Source organism: Anabrus simplex, chromosome 7, assembly GCF_040414725.1.
Source record: "Anabrus simplex isolate iqAnaSimp1 chromosome 7, ASM4041472v1, whole genome shotgun sequence".
In the NCBI taxonomy this organism is placed as follows: domain Eukaryota; kingdom Metazoa; phylum Arthropoda; class Insecta; order Orthoptera; family Tettigoniidae; genus Anabrus; species Anabrus simplex.
The window spans coordinates 337,420,076-337,440,912 of NC_090271.1; the positions used below are offsets into that span (position 1 = coordinate 337,420,076).

At 40.4% G+C, this 20,837-nt stretch overlaps 1 protein-coding gene across 2 annotated transcripts in view; it reads right to left on the reverse strand.

The window, feature by feature from the left end:
• l(2)k14505 (ATP synthase mitochondrial F1 complex assembly factor 2 homolog l(2)k14505) overlaps positions 1–3,823 on the reverse strand; it is a 114,247-nt gene extending 110,424 nt beyond the window's left edge. For both annotated transcript variants that reach the window (XR_010860731.2, XM_067150975.2), the window contains exon 1: positions 3,622–3,823. Coding sequence is in view for 1 of the 2 variants with exons in the window: in XM_067150975.2 (XP_067007076.1) it covers positions 3,622–3,727 (106 nt within the window). In the remaining variant the exon portion in view is untranslated. The remainder of the gene's footprint in view (positions 1–3,621) is intronic.
• Positions 3,824–20,837: the final 17,014 nt, after the last annotated feature.

The window sequence follows — 20,837 nt, forward strand, 5'->3', positions numbered from 1 at the left end:
GCATCCGGGAAATAGTAGGTTCGAATCCCACTATCGGCAGCCCTGAAAATGGTTTTCCGTGGTTTCCCATTTTCACACCAGGCAAATGCTGGGGCTGTACCTTAATTAAGGCCACGGCCGCTTCCTTCCAACTCCTAGGCCTTTCCTATCCCATCGTCGCCATAAGACCTATCTGTGTCGGCGCGACGTAAAGCCCCTAGCAAAAAAAAAAAAAAAAAAAGTTTTGAAAATTCCAATAGATCAATCATACTATCAATTCAATTCAGTTTTCATTTCCATTCAGTTGGCAGTATAACCGGAACTAGGAGAGTTTTCCCCTTACTCCTCACCCACGCAAAAATCTGGTATCAAGAAAAGGTTTGCGTACTGTACATATAACCAAAGGAACAGAAAGAACTGCAACAACTACTGAGGTATTTCATTGTTCAGTGTACCAGGCAAGGTGTTCACCAGCATTTTGGAAGGCATGGGGCGAACAGTGGTTGAATGATGGATGAAAATCAGTGTGGTTTCAGACCACAGAGGGGATCAGATATACGGTATGTGCCCGCTAAATTAAAAATGCTACAAGAGAAATATACAGTTAACTTATGTTTCATAAATCTACAGAAGACACATGACATAAGCAAGTACCGAGGGAAGAGATGTTAGCCATACTGGGGGATTTTGGAATTAAGGGTATTACAAGCAATCAAAGGTATTTATGTTGACAATTGGGCTTCAGTGAGAAGTGATGGCAGAATGAGTTCTTGGTTCAGGGTACTTACAGGGGTTAGACAAGGCTGTAATCTTTTGCCTTTGTTGTTCACAGTTTACATCCATCATCTACTGAAAGATATAAAGTGGCAGGGAGGGATTCAGTTAGGTGGAAATGTAGTAAGCAGTGTGGCCTATGCTGACGACTTGGTCTTAATGGCAGATTGTGCTTAAAGCCTCCAGTCTAATACCTTGGAACTTGAAAATAGCTGCAATGAACATGACATGATAATTAGCGTTTACAAGACAAAGGTGATGGCAGCAGGAAAGAAATCTAAGAGAATTTAATATGGGAATACAAAGCTGGAACAGATTGATCATTTCAAGTATTTAGGATGTGTTTTCTCCCAGGATAGTAGTATAGTTAAGTGAGATTGAATCAAGGTGCAGTAAAGCTAACGCAGTGAGCTTGCATTTGCGATCAACAGCATTCCATAAGAAAAAAGCAGAGGTGCCAACTATTGCGGATTGTCCGTAAATATTACGGATTTCACCTCACTATTACGGCATTATGGTGAAAGTGGAAATTATAACGGAGAAGCGGCATTATCACGAAAAATTTATTTTCGACGGTGGAAAAGGAAAGAAGGAAAAATGTCCAGTTGTTTCGAGCACGACTGACCTTGTTGTTTTAATGCTTGTGACTTGGCAAAGTTACTTATTCGATCTCATTTCCTTTTGCTATTCGTGAGCGTTAGAAATTTATTGTGAATTCAGGAGCTCTATACTGCTCTTCTCCATAAAACCTTAAGTAATGTTGAATTTGCAGTATTAAGTGTAACTAACATAACTCTCCCACAGAAAGAGTTTCCACTGTTAATAGGAAAAATCAGACATAATTCAGGCCTACATTAAGATCATCTACACTAGAACCGTGTATTGTTCAGAAGACGAAAACATCATCGCCGGAGGAAGGGTGCTCGAAGAAAACCTACACTGAAGAGCAGCTGTCGAGTGCGAAACAAGCTACACAGAAAGTTTTATCACAGAACTAACTGGTAGTGAGCAAATGTTATTGTGCAGGGCCCAATACGATATACTAAAGCACAGATTGCTGTCAGGAAGGGCAAAGTGGGTTTCATTATCAAAAAGGGTGGAGCATGTTTTCAATTTGACTCGAAAATTTTCTGAGAGGGAGGAGGGGGGGATTATGGATAACCCACTTCAAAGGTTGGTATGTCTGAAGAGTCAGCTACCGGACAAAACTATCTTTATACACTGGTCTGCTTTCAGAACAACTTTGCTTTACAGGAGTGAAAGCTGGATGGACTCAGGATAGTCCGGCTCCATGACTAAATGGTTAGCGTGCTGGTCTTTGGTCACAGGGGTCCCAGGTTTGAATCCCGGCAGGGTCAGGAATTTTAACCATCATTGGTTAATTTCTCTGGCATGGGGGCTGGGTGTATATGTCGTCTTCATCATCATTTCGTCCTGATCACAACGCGCAGGTTGCCTACGGCGTCAAATCGAAAGACCTGCACCTGGCGAGCCGAACATGTCTTTGGACACTCCCAGCACTAAAAAAGCCATAAGCCATTTCATCTTATAAGTTAGAAATAACACATGAAAGTAGTGAGATTGATTGCTGGTACAAACAGGTGGGAACAATGGCAGGAGGGTGCTCTGAATATAGAGGCTAAGTTAGGAATGAGCTTTACAGATGAAGATGTATACATTAACCAGCTTCGGTGGTGGGGTCATGTGAGACAAATGGAGGACAGGTTACCTAGGAGAATAATGCAGTCTTTAATATATTTTTTACAATTTGCTTTACGTAGCACCTAAAGATATAGGTCTTACGACGACGAAGGGAGAGGAAAGGGCTAAGACTGGGAAGGAAGTGCCGTGGCCTTAATTAAGGTACAACCAAAGCATTTGCCTGGTGTGAAAATGGGAAGGAGAATAATGAACTCTGCCCTGAAGTGTAAACTAACTAGAGGGAGACGAAGACTGCAATGATTACACTCAGTTTCTACTGATTTAGAGATAAAAGATGTGGAACTGATGATGATGATGATGCTTGTAGTTTAAAGGGGCCTAACATCGAGGTCATCGGCCCCTAATGGTACGAAATGAAATGACAACAAAAAGTTCAAAATCATCCACTGACCAACATACATACATACATTATCATTATAGACTGTTATGCCTCTCAGCGTTCAGTCTGCAAGCCTCTGAGAATTTACTAAACGTCGCCACAATACTCGATTTGCAACTAGTGTTGTGGCCTCATTTAGTTCTATACCTCTCATCTTTAAATCGTTAGAAACCAAGTCTAACTATCGTCGTCTTGGTCTCCTTCTACTTCTCTTACCATCCATAACAGAGTCCATTATTCTCCTAGGTAACCTATCCTCCTCCATTCGCCTCACATGACCCCACCACCGAAGCCGGCTTACGCGTACAGCTTCATCCATCGAGTTCATTCCAAAATTAGCCTTTATCTCCTCATTCCACGTACCCTCCTGCCATTGTTCCCACCTGTTTGTACCAGCAATCATTCTTGCTAGATAGTATGCATACCATCATATTTACGGCTGTGCTACACATGTCCATAACAATATATTTGTGATAATGGTAGACTGAAGATCATTTTTATAGTCAGATAAGCTGCCGAAATATGTGGGTAGCCGAGTGGGATTCTATGTAGGCCTATATGGGTTTGCTGAACTGGATAAAATTACTAATGTGGCCTCCATCTACTTCAGCCTTAATGATGATATCTACTTCAGCCTTAATGATAACTGATCGAGTTTGTGATATTTTATTACGTCAGTGACTTTCTAATATCCATTTAGTCAATTCTGCAGTTATTTCAATGAATGGCCTGAATATATAATTACAATAACCTACAATACTACGCACCTGCAGGATAATGCCGAACAGACTGAATAACAGTTCCAGTGAATTTCGACTTGTTATTTATACTTTTACACATCGTAAATAAGATATTAATTTGAGGTTTAAACATTGTTTACCTAACAGGAAATGAAATCAGCTTTACTATTGAACAAAACCCTCAAAGTAAACCGAACACAAGACATGCACAAAAGTATGCTTCAAAAGGATTTATTATACCAGCGACAGTGTTGCCAGATGCTTCAGTAGTAATTCCCATCAAATTGCTAAAAATTCCCTCATCGACTGGATTTTTCCCCAAAAATATTTAAACAATTCATAATCCTAATGGTACCACCAATCGACGTAGGTATGCTACGTTTAATAAAGTGAACACAAAAATGGTTGCTTTTCCATGATGATAAGAATGGCAATAACAATAATATGAAAATATATATTAACTCACCACTATCTGGATAAATATCGAATGAAATAAATGACAACCCGTTTCTCTACGGGATAGCTTATGAAATAAGAAGAACCTTCGTAGCGAGTTTTTACGACCAGATTGCCTTCCTGGCGTCAACATCATCAGAGGAATTAGTGAGATGAAATGAATGACACGCTACAACCTAGCGGCAAGTGCTTTTTTCGATCGTTGCCTACGTTATGATACAAGGCCTGGAAATAGAGCCCGTAAAACGCTATGGAAGTGGTTACTCTCAAGTTCAATGCTGGGCCGCTAGGATCGCTATCTTGCCCCCTGTCTACCAGGCTCGCGCCTTTAAACGTGTTCATTAACTGAGTTGGTTGTGAATGTATCACCGCCGTCTCAATCTCTATATACTGCCTGCTCTGTGCCGCGAGAATTGCGTTTACAGTGACATTGCAGATGGCAGCACTTACCGCACCCAGAGCACATGTTGGTTAAATGAGAGTTAGTCCGTAACACCAATATAAAATGAAAAATAATCCTTAACATGTTACTAATTGAGAGGATAATGCACATAGAGAAACTAATATTTCACATTTGAGCTTGGCTTAAGATATAGAAACGTAAAATATATAAAATCTTACCAGTTACAGTAGATATATTAGGATCATCCTATGCAGCATGGTACATACAAATTTCAGAATTTTCTCGACACGAGTAACGGAGCACCTTCTCAGTCCTTTTCTTTCTGTTATTTACCAGCAGTGGACGCAAAAAATGTCTATCACTATTTCGTTGACCGTTTGTTCATGACCAGTTTTCAGGATACGTTTTATAGCACATAATGCAATGCGTGCGTTCGTCATGTCATTAAATCCACCACCCAATCTCACTGAACTAAATAGAGCTTCTATTGCGTCTCCAGAAAAACGTCTAGTGAGAACATTAAATTACTGATTTTTTAATAGGTAAGACACACATTCCACTATAGATTTCACCGTTCGCGACACAGCATCTGCCGTCTCATTAGTCAGACACTTCAGTTTTTCACGTTTTGATTCCAACCGAATTATTTTAACGTACTCGATGAAATCATCATTCAACCATTGTAAGTATTTTATCTGCTGGTGAATAGAAATGCACACAGTCTGGATTGTTTACAGTAATCATTTCTGAACTAAAAGGGATAGATCGTAGACTCTACGCCTTTAATGGAAGTAGGCAGCAGCGCTAGAGAACTTATTTGAAAGTCGGATTACAAGAAAACACAACAGTTTATTCGCGAGAGCAGGAGATTTTACAATATCTGTGCAAAATACACCTTCAACATTGACTACGCAAAGGAACTTGTCACTGGTTCGGTCGTAGAGTAGCCGTACCTAATTAGCCATTTATTTTATTTTTTTTGCTAGGGGCTTTACGTCGCACCGACACAGATAGGTCTTATGGCGACGATGAGATAGGAAAGGCCTAGGAGTTGGAAGGAAGCGGCCGTGGCCTTAATTAAGGTACAGCCCCAGCATTTGCCTGGTGTGAAAATGGGAAACCACTGAAAACCATTTTCAGGGCTGCCGATAGTGGGATTCGAACCTACTATCTCCCGGATGCAAGCTCACAGCCGCGCGCCTCTACACGCACGGCCAACTCGCCCGGTGCCATTTAATCTGCGATCACTGTTACACTCCTATCTCTTGGTCTGAGAGTTTTACATTAAGCTCTAAGTGTCTCCTTCACTAATTGGGAAATCCCGACAAACACCGTCAACATTTTCCATTTAGGCTACCTGTCCAGAGTACTTTGTGACGGAGCTGACACTAGACCAGCAGTCCTGCCATATTCGTAACCGTTTGGGATACTATTCCCCACGCCATATAGTACCGCGTGATTTGTTCTGACTGCCCGGATTTTGTCTTGCGAAAATTATAAATTCGATTTTTAAAAACGGTCGTTTTTCCTTTGTTTGGCTGCTTTCTTTATTTTATTCAGACGATCAATTTCTGGGTTGTCTTCGAACTGTATCTGTAGTCTCTTAACTTTATTATGATTAGTCATCAGCTGTTATTGCAGTCTCAGAATTCTTGATCGGAGCCTCTAATGTCTGATTTTCTGATCACTGCTGTCATTCTTACTCGCTGGAATCGTTGTTCAAATTAATTTCGTACTCGTCATCCAGTGTATTTCCTGCGGCTTGTTTCATCACAGATTTCTTCCGAAGAAATACCTTGTCACTGTCTGGTCTTTCGTGGAGCTATTTTTCTGGTTTGAAGGTAATGGGGATAATTCGAAGACCGACTATGCACTCTCTCTGGCTTCAATAATTTTTTCTTTTAGTTTTTATCTTTTATCTCCATCTCTAAAATTCAGGCTACAATTTTCTTGAAGTCTTTACTTGCAGGGATAACAGGAATCCTCACACCTGAAAAATTTGGATTTCCTGTTTTGATATACAGTGAGGAACACAACAATTAATCATTTTACAACCAGAGACACACAAATAAATGCTCGATGCAAACGCACTGGAACAGAATAACGTGGGTACGGAGATAAGTTGGGTGCGTTAGCTGGCGCCCCTAGCGGAGGTTCGTGACACTAAGAGCTCACGCTGAGAAGCATATTAACCGCATAGCATAGAGCAGGCAGTATATAGGATTGAGACGGCGGTGGAATGTATTATGTATTTGTCTGATGTTAAGCATTCGCAGTTCCAGTCATGGTTTATTCACCAGAAATTAAAGGTAGTGGAATTTCGTTTCACAAGTTTCCAGTGAATGTTCGAAACATTATACAGAGGAGGTATTACGCATGAGATACGGTTTCAAGCTGATCGAAGTAGGCCTCAGTTCCCAAGTTTTGATCCGAGTTACGTCATAAGAATCGGGCGATCCCAAAATTTGTCACTGGACTTTTTAAAACTATGCTACCGTGAGCGGCAATCATTTGAGAGGCATCTTCAAACTCAGAAATCTTAAATTAGGAAACCAACGAGGAAAATAATTTGCCCAACAAATTTCACGAAAATGAATGTAGCAAGAGATAAAAATATTGTATTTCCCCTGAAACAATCTCTGGTTTGTAATGAGCTAATGCGGGAACTGAATAGAGTGAAAAAGGAAGCAAAAGAGAATTATATGAATGGCATTCTTCAAGAGGGTAATGACCACAAAGGGAAATGGAAAAAGCTGTATTCATATATTAGGAATCAAAAAGGAAAAGGAATCCAAATTCCTACAATGGTGGGAGAAGGGGGTGAACACTATTTAACAGATACTGAGAAAGCAAACCTCTTCAGTAGGGAATTCAGAGATTCAGTAGAAGATTGTCAGGACTTGGAAACCATAACAGAAGATAGAGAGGGAGAGACACATAGGGAAACAAGAAGCTTCTCATTCACAAATGAAGATATTTTCAGAGAAATCCAACTGCTTCAGCAAGGAAAAGCAGCAGGAAGTGATCAAATTACTGGGGAGGTATTAAAGACGATGGGGTGGTATATAGTGCCTTATTTAAAATTTATCTTTGACTATGTCATAAATAATAGTGTAATACCAAAGGAATGGAAGGAATCTATAATAATACCAATTTATAAAGGAAAGGGTGATAAAAGGAAACCAGAGAACTACAGACCAATCAGCCTGACCAGTATAGTTTGTAAAATACTGGAAAGTTTAATATCAAAGTACATCAGAGGGATATGTGATGATAAAAATTGGTTCATGAGGAGCCAGTATGGATTTAGAAAGAAATTTTCTTGTGAGGCACAACTGGTGGGATTTCAGCAGGACATATCAGATCAGTTGGATTCAGGAGGCCAGTTAGATTGCATAGCCATAGATCTTTCCAAAGCCTATGATAGAGTGGAACATGGAATATTATTAAAGAAATTTGAGGGGATAGGACTGGACGTAAGGGTTATACGTTGGATAAGAACATTTCTAAATTCAAGGGTTCAGAAAGTCAAAGTAGGAAATTATATATCACAGGAAGAGAAAGTTTGGAAGGGAATTGCACAGGGTAGTATAATCGGTCCGTTACTTTTCTTAATATACGCAAATGATTTGGGGAACAATATAACATCGAAAATAAGATTGTATGCAGATGACATAATTGTTTATAGGGAAATAAATAACATTGAGGATTGCTCAGAATTACAAAGGGACATTGAGAGTATCCAAGAATGGGTTGAAGAAAATAATATGAAGGTTAATGGAGGCAAATCAACTGTTACAACTTTTACAAACAGGAGCTTTAAAACTGAATTTGAATGTACTTTGGATGAGGTAGTTATCCCTAAAGATGGCAAGTGCAAATACTTAGGTGTGAGATTTGAAAGTAATTTGCACTGGAAGGGTCATGTTGATGACATTGTTGGGAAAGCATACAGATCGTTACATGTCATAATGAGGCTACTTAAAGGATGCAACAAAGAATTAAAAGAAAAAAGTTACTTAAGTATGGTTCGTCCATTATTGGAATATGCAAACAGTGTTTGGGATCCTCACCAAGAACTAGATGGTGTGCAGAGGAAAGCAGCAAGGTTTGTAACAGGGGATTTCAGGAGAAAGAGTAGTGTATCAGAAATGTTAAAGGAACTTGGTTGGGAACCTTTAAGTAAGAGAAGGGATAAAACTAGACTTACGGGATTATATAGAGCCTATACCCCTTTCAGACCTGAAAGAAAACTGGAGGTGTGAATTTTTGTTTGTACGTCAAGAACGGACTAAAATGCTCCTCAATACACATATTAATAGTTTATTTTACAAAATAGAAACTAACATCCGAAAAACAGGACCCACACAATTGTGCGTATCAAAATTCAAAACCTCGTTGTATCACGTACGATGGTGTAGCTTCAAAATTTACGTTCACTAACCAATGTACACACTTCATTGAATATATTCCGGTATTCAGTAAAGCTTCTAGATTAATATAAACGCAGTAAATAAATACTTACTTTCGGCACTACTGCTTCCTGCCATCTCGCCGATCAACTGTGCTTTTTAAACTCTTCTTCCTTCGCCCTGGCGGTCAAGCGCATACTAAAATCAATTGAAATACACGCCACGTGTCCTGCACAATCACTGCAGTCCGGTGTAGCGCCGAAAAAACATCAAATACGGTCAGGGATAACTAAAATACGAACCCGCACAATTGTGCGTACTCGGTCTAAAAGGGATACAGGAGAAGCAGCATGGGGAGATATCCGTGAGAGGCTTCAGTTGGAAAATAACTATAACGGCAGGACTGACCACAAATATAAAATTAGAAGGAATTTTAGCAGAAGCGATTGGGGTAAATTTTCATACATTGGGAAGGGTGTGAAGGAGTGGAACAGTTTACCAGGGGGTAGTGTTTGATCCTTTTCCAAAATCTCTACAGATATTCAAGAAGAGAATAAACAGGAACAGAGAAAATAAATGAAGTGTTAGAGGGCATTCGACCAGTGCAGGTTATTGTAAATAAAGAAATGTGTGTGAATAAATTAATTCCATCCCCTGGTCTAAGGAGTTTGGACAGCCAAAGTAGGGGACTGCCTGTAGGGGTGAAGTACAGTGGGGACTTCGAGGGCCCTGGGACCAGTACGGTAGCTGTGAAGGCCCTTCAGGAACTCTGAAAAGTGGTAGCAAAAGGGGCTCTGGTTAAGACGCAGCAGGTCGTTATGCTACTTATATTCCAAAATGGGTAAAATATAAATATGTAAATAAATTCAATGTTAATTTTAATCTTATACCAGTTGTATATTATTATTAGAAGTAATTTCACATACTGTATATGAGTTGACTATGTTTGTAAGATATTATAAGTAGAATTTTGTAAACAATATAAATTTATTAAGGATGATGTATGTGTTTAATAGAACAAATTATTAGCGTAAATTGTATAATATTGTATTCTAGGAAAATTTTCTTTGTCTCTTGATAATTTAAAATTTAGTGCTTGACAATAATGTATTTTAGTGTACCATTTGCCACCGAGGTAGACACCTCATTTGCAAATAAAGAGATTTTGATTTGATTTGAAGTATGGAGGTGGTTTTGTCTCGAGAGCATAAAATACAGTTTAAAATAAGCCCTTTGTTTTATGGAGCATTTTATTAAATTGTTCAATGCACATAACGTCTGCAACACCTCACATGGGACATATTCAGGAACGAGAACAAACGAGCATCTTTTAACCGGGCGAGTTGGTCGTACGGTTAGGGGCGCGCGGCTGTGAGCTTGGATCCGGAAGATAGTGGGTTCGAATCCCACTGTCGGCAGCCCTGAAGATGGTTTTCCGTGGTTTCCCATTTTGACACCAGGCAAACGCTGGAGCTGTACCTTAATTAAGGCCACGGCCGCTTCCTTCCAACTCCTAGGCCTTTCCTATCCCATCGTCGCCATAATACCTATCTGTGTCGGTGCGATGTTTAGTTACTAGCAAAAAAAAAAGCATCTTTTAGTACTGAAGATGAACTCCTCAGTTGGTTAATTAATGATTTCCGGTCATATATTAAGAAACTTAAAATGCATTCAGAGAAAGTAAAAAAGAATCATGAGAGAAATGTATCAGGCATAGATCTTGACTACCCAGTCCACCGTGGCCTGCGTAAAATACCTCATAAGTATACATTTGCATTATGCATTGATGAGGAACCTAACGAGCTATGACATCGAGCTTGTCATGTTTACACTATGAGTGTTTGGCTGTTGTTATGGTGATCTTTGAAAAAAAAAAAAGAAAAAAGTATGGCGGACACTGTAATGTGTGAAATTGTGTTTTCGTAATATAGTGTTTATTTTATAGCTGTTGTGAGTGTTTATTATGTGATCAACTGGTTATACCTATACCGGGTAGGCATAGGTCCCTAACAAATTGTGGCGACCCTGCCAGGATACGTATTAATTTACACGACTTGAAGATTGTGTTGAAATGGAGAAGGTAACGAAAGCTCGGAGGCCGGTTAGAGCAACTTTTACGAAAACGTACAATTTGCTCTTGCAAAATTTAAGTCAAGAAATACAAGACGGCATTCATGAAGACACGTTGCAATCCTTGATAAATAAATTGGAAAGGTTAGGAAAGGAACTGGCACCGTTGGACGAAAAAGTGTTAGATTTGTTGCTGGAAAGAGAAGGAGACGACGAGTATGACCGTGAGTACGAATCTATAGACAGTTTTAGAGACAAATTAGATGATGCAAGACAAAAATATGCCCTGTGGTTACAAGCTAATAACGCCAATGTGTTGGAAGTAGTGTCAGGTAGATCAACTGTATCAGCTGAGAGTAAAAACAAAAGGCAATTGAAATTACCAAAGATAGAACTCGTGAAATTCGATGGAGAGGTTAGGAATTGGTTGGAATTTTGGGGACAATTTCGGCGCATCCATGAGGACTCTGAAATTGAGGATGAAGATAAATTTCAATACCTAATCCAGTCCACGAAGGTTGATAGCCGAGCTAGAGATTTAGTTAGCAGTTTCCCCCCCACTGCTGAAAATTACTCTAAGGCTGTAGAATCCCTTAAGGGTAGGTTTGGAAGAGAAGAACTTAAACAATTTGTGGATGAGTCGAGGGAGCTACTGTTGCAAGGAAAATTTGACCTAAGAGGGTGGGAGTACACCAGGTTGACTCTGGAGGATGAAGTACCTAAAGTGACACCTGTTTTGGGTTTGTTGTGGGACCCCGTAGCTGATGTTTTGTCATGTAAAATGGTGAAGTTGAATGACTCTGATGTTCTCACAAGGAGGACAGTTTTGTCAATGACTCAAAGTATTTTTGACCCAATTGGTTTTACGTGTCCGGTTTCCATTGTACCTAAGGTTTTACTACAGGAAAGTTGGAGAGAGAAAGTAAGTTGGGATAGTCCGTTAAGTGAAGACACCCAAATCAAATTCAATAAGTGGTTGAAGGAGTTGTCCTCTGTTGCTGAAATTAAAGTGCCTAGAAGATTTTCTAGTTGTGAGGACAAATCGTCATGGAGTATGCATGTATTTTGTGATGCCAGTCAAGTGGCTTATGCAGCCGTTATTTTTTTAAGATCTTTCAATGGAAAAGAGTTTGAAGTGCGACTGGTCGCAGCAAAATCAAGGGTAGCCCCCTTAAATAAAATAACGATACCGAGACTGGAGTTATTAGCCTGCACTATAGGCTCACGTCTCGCTTTTTCTGTGAAAGAAAGTCTGAATCTGACGGACATCCCAGAGTACTATTGGAGTGACTCTTCTTCTGTGCTATGTTGGATAAGAAGAGAGGAAGCTTGGGGAGTGTTCGTCACTAACAGAGTGAAAGAAATTAGATTATTATCTAATCCTAAGTGTTGGTTTCATCTACCAGGTACAGACAACCCAGCAGACCTACCTTCCAGAGGTTGCTCTACTTCGCAGCTGATTTCTTCTCGTTGGTGGGAGGGACCCGCTTGGTTAAAGTTGGAAGAGAACAGTTGGCCATCGCGCGTTGTAGAAATTAATGAAGAGGAGGTCAATGCAGAAAGAAAAAAAGGCCTTGTTACGACTACTATGCTTGTCTCCCAAGGAAAGCAGTGGTATTTAAATTCTTTTCTCAGTATTCCATAATCGTCAGAATGGTGGCCTGGATGCTGCGGTTCATCAACAATGCGAGAAAGGGCGTGCAGCAGAATGTTGCTTCTGAATTGGATTATTTGGAAATTTCAATGGCGGAGAGACGACTGTTGAAAATTGTTCAAGAAGAGAACTTTACTGAAAGGGACAACCAACAAACATTGTGCCTTTTCAAAGACCAGCTGGGCCTCGTCAGGGTTAAGACAAGAATCACCAACAGGAAGGATGAATACGATTTCCGTACACCTGTTTTATTGCCATCAAATCACCCTCTGACTGAGGTGATAATCAGAGAACACCATCTGAGAGCTTCTCATGCTGGTGTTCAGATTCTACTCGCCATACTGCGGGAGCACTACTGGATACCAAAGGGAAGAAGAACAATTCGCAAAGTCATCAGGAAATGTATACAATGTAGAAGATTTGAAATGAAAAAATCAGTTCCTGAAACGCCAGCCCTTCCAGAAGATCGTGTGAGAGATGCAGGTGTATTTGAAGTGGTAGGAGTCGATCTTGCTGGACCACTATTTCTAAAATCCAAAGACAAGGCTTGGATTGTGATATTTACATGTGCAGTTGTTAGAGCAGTCCATTTTGAACTAGTAATGACTTTGTCGACTGCAGGGTTTTTACTAGCCCTTAGGCGCTTCATAGCCCGACGAGGCAGGCCTCGTGTGATTTATAGTGACAATGGGACAAACTTTGCTGGGGCTAACAAATTGTTCGGCAACATTGATTGGAAAAAAATAGGTGCGGAAACATCGGTTACTAGAATAGAGTGGAAGTTTAGTCCTCCTTCAGCTCCATGGTGGGGTGGATTCTGGGAGCGCATTGTGCAAATGGTCAAGAAACTATTAAGGCGTGTTTTAGGCAAGGCTATCTTGACATATGAGGAACTGTTGACTGTTATTGCTGATTGTGAATCCGTAATTAACTCCAGACCCCTCACCTACATTTCAGAAAGTCGTGATGAATTGGTACCTCTAACTCCGTCAATGTTTCTTCAGGACATTCCCATGGTTGGTACTCCAGATTTAGACAAACTAGATCAGGTCAGTCTCTCAAGAAGATTTCAGTACCTTCAACAGCTGAGGAATGAACTGAGGAGAAGATTCCGACTGGAATATCTGGGTAGCCTTCTGTGCTGTCCATCGGGCAAGGAGCCTGATCGGCATTGGAAGGTAGGAGATGTGGTCATCATTGGTAGTGATGACAAGAGAAGAATCGACTGGCCCCTGGGGAGAGTGACAGCTATATTTCCAGGTAAAGACAAAGTGATCAGGGTAGTTCGGGTGAAGACATCTACAGGAGAACTCATCCGTCCTACGAGGCACCTTTATCCATTGGAGGTTGAAGGTGGGAGTGAGGAGATGGCCTTACCCAGTGATACGGTTCCTGAGACATTAAGTCTCGGCAGCCGCAACTTCACCAGGAGTGGAAGAAGAGTTAAAATACCTTCTCGCCTCTGTCTGTAAACATTGTGTTTTGATTGGTATCAAAAGGTGGGAGTATGTCATGTTTACACTATGAGTGTTTGGCTGTTGTTATGGTGATCTTTGAAAAAAAAAAAAGAAAAAAGTATGGCGGACACTGTAATGTGTGAAATTGTGTTTTCGTAATATAGTGTTTATTTTATAGCTGTTGTGAGTGTTTATTATGTGATCAACTGGTTATACCTATACCGGGTAGGCATAGGTCCCTAACAGAGCTCTTCTTCAGCTACCTAAGACGCCAAGCGGAATACAATGACATTATGGTTCGTGTGGCAAAAAAAAAAAAAAAAAAAGCAGACTGTAAAGGCTGTTTAGAACACATCTGTTCTCCAGCTACTCAAAGTCCAACACTGTGTCTTATTCGTTTTCAAGATCGAGGAGCCCTCAGATACCGAAAATCGTCTGTGGCACTTCTGCAGTGAACGACGGAATTTGTCACTTCCGCTACGCAGTACTTGTCCCGAAGAGAATTACTAAAAGGTGTACGTTTATTTTTTCGAAAGATATGTTCAACAGTGAAATTAGTGGAAAGTGTAAAGGCGACAAACCACCTCTTTTTCTACTATGAACATTTCTGAGACGTCTGTTAGACAACATTGCTTTGAGCCACTCAAGTAGTAGAGAGAAAGTTTCGAAACTTGATAAGAAGCCCCTCAGAAGGAAAGTTTTGAAACTTCAATGACATACCCAAGCCAATGCAGCACCGCTCTATGAACAAAGTACTGTCGATACTCGCAAAAACATTCAGTTCTTTTTATTTAGGATATATTTTACTTATTGACATATACGGCCAAAATACAAGGGGACAAGACCGCGATTCTAGCGGCTGAATGGTGAACTAGGAAGCAACCCGTTTCCACGAGTGCATTTCAAGGCCTTGTATTATAGCGTAGGCAACGTTTACGATACACGTAACAGAAAGAGCTGCGCAAGCTATCCTAGCAATAAATAATATCAAGCATATACAAGCACTTAGCATGGAAACAGCAATGAAATTATTCGAGGCAAAGATTATTCCTATCCTAGCATATGGCATTGACATTATTTGGCCTGACCTCACCAGGAAAAATCTAGCTACCTTGGAAAAAGTTAAAGCATGCTTCCTGAAAAGAGCTTTGGGTGTATCCAAAATCGTCTTTGCGTCAAGACATTATACCAAACGGTTATAGCATGGAAGCCCCAGAATTTGCCTGGTGTGAAAATGGGAAACCACGGAAAACCATCTTCACAGCTGCCGACAGTGGGATTCGAACCCACTATCTCCCGCATGCAAGCTCACAGCTGCGCGGCCCTCAACCGCACGTCCATCTCGCCCGGTATATGTTACTATTAATAACAAGCATTTCAAGTCTGAATGTAATTTTATATTTAAAAACATCAAAATAAAACCCGAGATTAAGGAAAGTGAATATGACTTACTGCACTAGCCTCAGTTTTATTCTTCTTCTTCTTCTTTTTAATCCCTTTACACTCCAGGTTTGGTTTTTCCCTCGGACTCAGCGAGGGATCCCACCTCTATCACCTCAAGAGCAGTGTCCTGGAGCTTCAGACTCTGGGTCGGGGGATACAACTGGGGAGAATGACCAGTACCTCGCCCAGGCGGCCTCACCTGCTATGCTGAACAGGGGCCTTGTGGAGGGATGAGAAGATTGGAAGAGACAGGCAATGAAGAGGGAAGGAAGCGGTCGTGGCCTTATGTTAAGTACCATCCCGGCATTTGCCTGGAGGAGAATTTGGAAACCACGGAAAACCACTTCGAGGATGGCTGAGGTGAGAATGGTATACACCTCTACTCAGTTGACCTCCCGAGGCTGAATGGACCCCATCCCATTCCTCGTACCACTTTTCAAATTTCGTGGCAGAGCCGGGAATCGAACCCGGACCTCCGGGACTGGTAGTTAATCACGCTAATCACTACACCACAGAGGCGGACCTCAGTTTTATTTCCATGCCAATTCGGTATTTTCTAGGATGGAACAGCGTCCGATTTCAATATCTTCCGTATTGGGAGACCCAGTAATTCATTTTTCAAGTCTCGTTCATAATCATCCGAAAGAAAATGTTGTGAACATACGCTTGCATTATTAATATTTATCTTGTCCATTCGCTTGCACCGAGCTACCCATGTATTTTGGAGTGCCTCATTCTTTGGGAATCGATGGTAAACTATGACCTCAGTTTTGTAACTAATATTATTACACAGAGCAACGGCACAGTTAGTTCTATTTTTACTCATTTCGCTTAAATACATAGAACACTAAAGCAATCAATCGCCTGTTAAATGAGAAACGAAGTGTTTACACAGGCAAGCTAGATTTTATAACATAGACTTTACTATTTATCACCCACAAACTCAACACAACCAAGACTTCAAAGCGAGTGACGAGTTCAAAGCTCACGGTATCTTCCCAGTGGCGTCACGTTAGTCTTGACTCGTTTGCCACCAAATGCGCGAGAAGCCGGAATACACCCCCCTGATTAATAGCATCGTCACCGGGCGAGTTGGCCGTGCGCGTAGAGGCGTGCGGCCGTGAGCTTGCATCCGGGAGATAGTAGGTTCGAATCCCCCTATCGGCAGCCCTGAAGATGGTTTTCCGTGGTTTCCCATTTTCACACCAGGCAAATGCTGGGGCTGTACCTTAATTAAGGCCACGGCCGCTTCCTTCCAACTCCTAGGCCTTTCCTATCCCATCGTCGCCATAAGACTTATCTGTGTCGGTGCGACGTAAAGCCCCTAGCAAAAAAAAATAGCATCGTCACCAATCGTTTTCTTTTGTCTTTACATCATTCACAACGGAAAATATTATTTCAGATTCGGTAATCGGACGTGGTCCCCCTGCGGGTAGGAGCGGAAGAAGACCCCTGCCTGTCGTAAGTGGCGACTAAAAGGGCCCCAGGGGCTCTCAACTTGGGGCGTGGTCTGGCGATCACGAGGCCCTCAGCTGAGTCCACCTAATTGTGGCAGGCTCCTCAATTTCATCTATCCTGTCCAACCTCCATTGGTCAACTCTTGTTCTTTCCCGATCCCGATAGTATTAGAGCACTTTCATTTTCACGGCCTTCGTGGCCCTTGTCTTCCTTTGGCCGAGACCTTCATCTTTCGAAGTGTCGGATCACTTCCAAATTTTCTCTCTGTTTAGTGTTATGTAGAGAATGGTTGCCTAGTTGTACTTCCTCCTAAAACAATAATCACAACTACCACCATATCCGGATGTAGCAATGTAAATACAAGTCTCGCCAGCATGGTTAAATTAGGAAATTTAAAATTACCACTGAAGTAGTTTGATTTAGATATTAAGTTCCACATAGCAGCTTGTACTGTAGAACTGCGGCAAGTCTCCATTCGACACTTGGCTCACTTACATCAATATGCCTCCTAAAATGTTCACCTAAATGTTTAAGCTCATTTAAGCTGTCCGTATTTTTCATCTTTAAAACTACACCACAGGGAGAAAGATTACCGTACTAAATAAAGGCTGACTAATTGGTGGTCGTTTCTGGATGTCAAACACAAACATATTTTACAAATTTCTTGCGCACCCAAATCAGGTATTTCACAAAGCAGATTCTCAGTATCTGGACCAAAATACACTTCGCAGAAGGAAAAACGTTACTAGGACATGATGCACTGACGGTCTTTATATGTTACAATGAAACTGAGGTCAGAACGAGTGGGAGCTTTTAAAGATGTTAATATATCTCAATACATAATTTAGAAATATAATATACGTACCGGTATATTTTTTCAGTATTCGGGAGATAGTGGGTTCGAACCCTACTGTCGGCAGCCGTGAAGATGGTTTTCCGTGGTTTCCCATTTTCACACCAGGCAAAGGCTGGGGCGGTACCTTAATTAAGGCCCCGGCCACTTCCTTCCCATTCCTAGCCCTTTCCTGTCCCATCGTCGCCATAAGACCTATCTGTATCAGTGCGACGTAAAGCCAATAGCAAAATAATATATATTTTTTCAATTCGATCAACATTAACTCAGCACTTCTCAGTGGTTTTGAACACAGCTATTTGAAAAAAAGTACAAGCGCATTCCAATTGTCAGTTATACGGCACACGCATGTACGAATCACCAACCATTGCGTTAGTGCAGGTTTTGGTATTTTTCACTTTCTGAGTTAATGAACTCCCGCATCACATGAAACTGGGCGCAACGTTCAGAGCTGCACGATAAATAAAACGAAATGTTCCTTAATAAATCATCTGGTGTGCGATGGAGACTTTCACACGCTTTACCTGCGACTAAAGTAACTGGATGATATATGGATCTTCCAAAACTGGGTTAGTGGAAGTTTTTTTAGACGAGTGACAAAGGAATATTTAGCCCCCACCACGACACTAGCCTCATCACAAGCCACACCAATTTGGAGGGAAGGCATTGTTTGTAAACTGCATAAAGACCTTCTGAAGAACTGGGTTTGAACTTCGTCCGTTGTTGGAGAAACGAAACGGACAAGAACTTAAAGAAATTTCTGCAAACCAAAATCTGTACTTTCGTCAGTACTTTATATCATTTATCACATTATCCTTTGGCAACATTCTTTTATCAAATATGTACGCTTTGTCCAATTCAATTTCAACGCCTGAGCAATTTTTTAAACTGTAAAATAACCTTTACTTATGAGAACAAGATAATCAACAACCTTCAGCGCACCGCTGTTTTCAGCAAAGAAATCAGATAATTCAGTTTCAGATTCCTTAACGTTTTCACCACAATCACAAATACAGGTAAGGAACTCCCTAAAGTCACGCCAAACTCACGAAACGTATTCACGTGTCTTGTGACATACCCTAATTACGGCGCGTAATAGGGTATTGTTGAGAGACGGCCACATTGTCGCAGAAACTTGTTGGGTTTGGAAGAAAAAGCGTTCATCAAAATATACTAGGCCTATACTAAAATAAGCTAAAAGTATCACCATCAAACTAGAACAGAATACTCGCATCGCGTAGCAAATACAGTAGAGACAATACACGACACTGAGCGAGATATCGAGGGACAGCTATTGGAGCTAACTCTAGCGGATAGACCTGAACGGTACCGATTCTGTCATAAGAGCACGTGTATTTGTGTGTGAAGTTTTTGGTGTTATTTATGCGTTTTCAGTGACTTGACATAATTAAATAGTAGCGTGTGTCATTCCTTGATATCTCCTCTCAACATGAGGGGAAAGGTATGTGCTGTGTTTGGCTGCAGTAATTACGAAATAGAGAAAAATGCGCGCTCGTTCTTCAGGTTCCCTCGTGACAAGAACATGTAAGTAATATTGTGTTTGCATATATATTCTTCCAGTGACAGAGATTTTTATAGTACTTCATAATTTTCTGACATGCTCGACCAATGTTTTAACGGGCTTAAAATATAATATGCATATTTTATTGTATAGTGCAGCAGTTAACCTTCAATACCGATGTGTTGTTGTAGGTGTGATCTGTGGGTTTTGAAATGTCACAGAAGCGATTTGGATAAAGTGTACAAGAAAGAAGGGACGTTACGCTTGTATAAGAATTATAAGAACTGTTCAGATCATTTCCAGGCCAGCGACTTTAAAAATCCTCGACTATACAGCCAAGGGTATGTTACATTTTTACTCTAATTGTACGTAAATATTCCTCAAAACATCACTATAGACAACATTTTCAAACTTTTCTTTCTTTTATCCCTCTTCTCAGATTAAAGCCGGGATTTTATAGATTTTCTTTCTGTTAGTAGGCTTCATGTTAAGAGGAAAATTGTCCAGCTATTAAATGTTAATTCATTGCATCATATGTGTAAGGAATGCGCCGATATTTTTATTGACAAATGTCTTAATGTGATGATACATTGTTTTTAAATGAGGAAAAAAGACAAATCCAACCGTAAGATTTCAGGCAGGTATGCTAAAGCTAAAAAAGTAATGCATAAATGAAAGATCAAGCCATTTCACAGCAGTCCATTTCACACCTTGTTTATATGTCTAATTTCAGTCTTTGAATAATAACCTTTTAAATAATTCTTCATTCATTTATCCAGAATTGCTTTAGCAACTTGGAAGTTAATATCTCAATACCACTGTCTTTCTAGACGTAATTTATTTATCCATTTCCGTATATACATTTCCATTGATATTTGAATTTAGCGCGATTTGTTCAGGTCAAGTCACTAGGAGCGCCACCGTCGAATTGTCTCCCATTTTAGCAAGGCGAAATCCGTGAGTGTCGTGTATTGTCTCTACCGTATTTGCGCGTAGTTCCGCATCGCCAGGAACTGGGGAGAGAGTAACCATTATTCTGATACATGCATAATATTCTTATTACATCTACTACTACCTTAACATTATACCTGACTTTCACCTAATTACTATTTCCACCTAATTTCTAAATTGTAGTTTTAAAACTATTTATTCTTGTCTTAAGCATTAACAGTGTTTTATTGTCTAGGACAACATGTACCTTACCTTATTATTAATTGGCGAGAGTATTTGTTTTTACTTCTAATTAGAGCTAATTTCTTTTCATTTCCTTTTGCTGAATACTTCTTAAAATATAATAAAAACTTTGCTATTCGTCTTGGTGTGATCCATTCTTTGTTTAACAATTTAGCTATTGTATAGAATTACTTCTCTCTTTCTATTTTTAATTTATATGCACCACTAAAATATTTGATTTAATCAGCTCCCCTACGTACTCTCGATAGATGAGCCTCTTCCATTATTTCTCCACACAGTAAACAATGATTTTCATTATGTTTCTCTCTCAACCCCTTATAT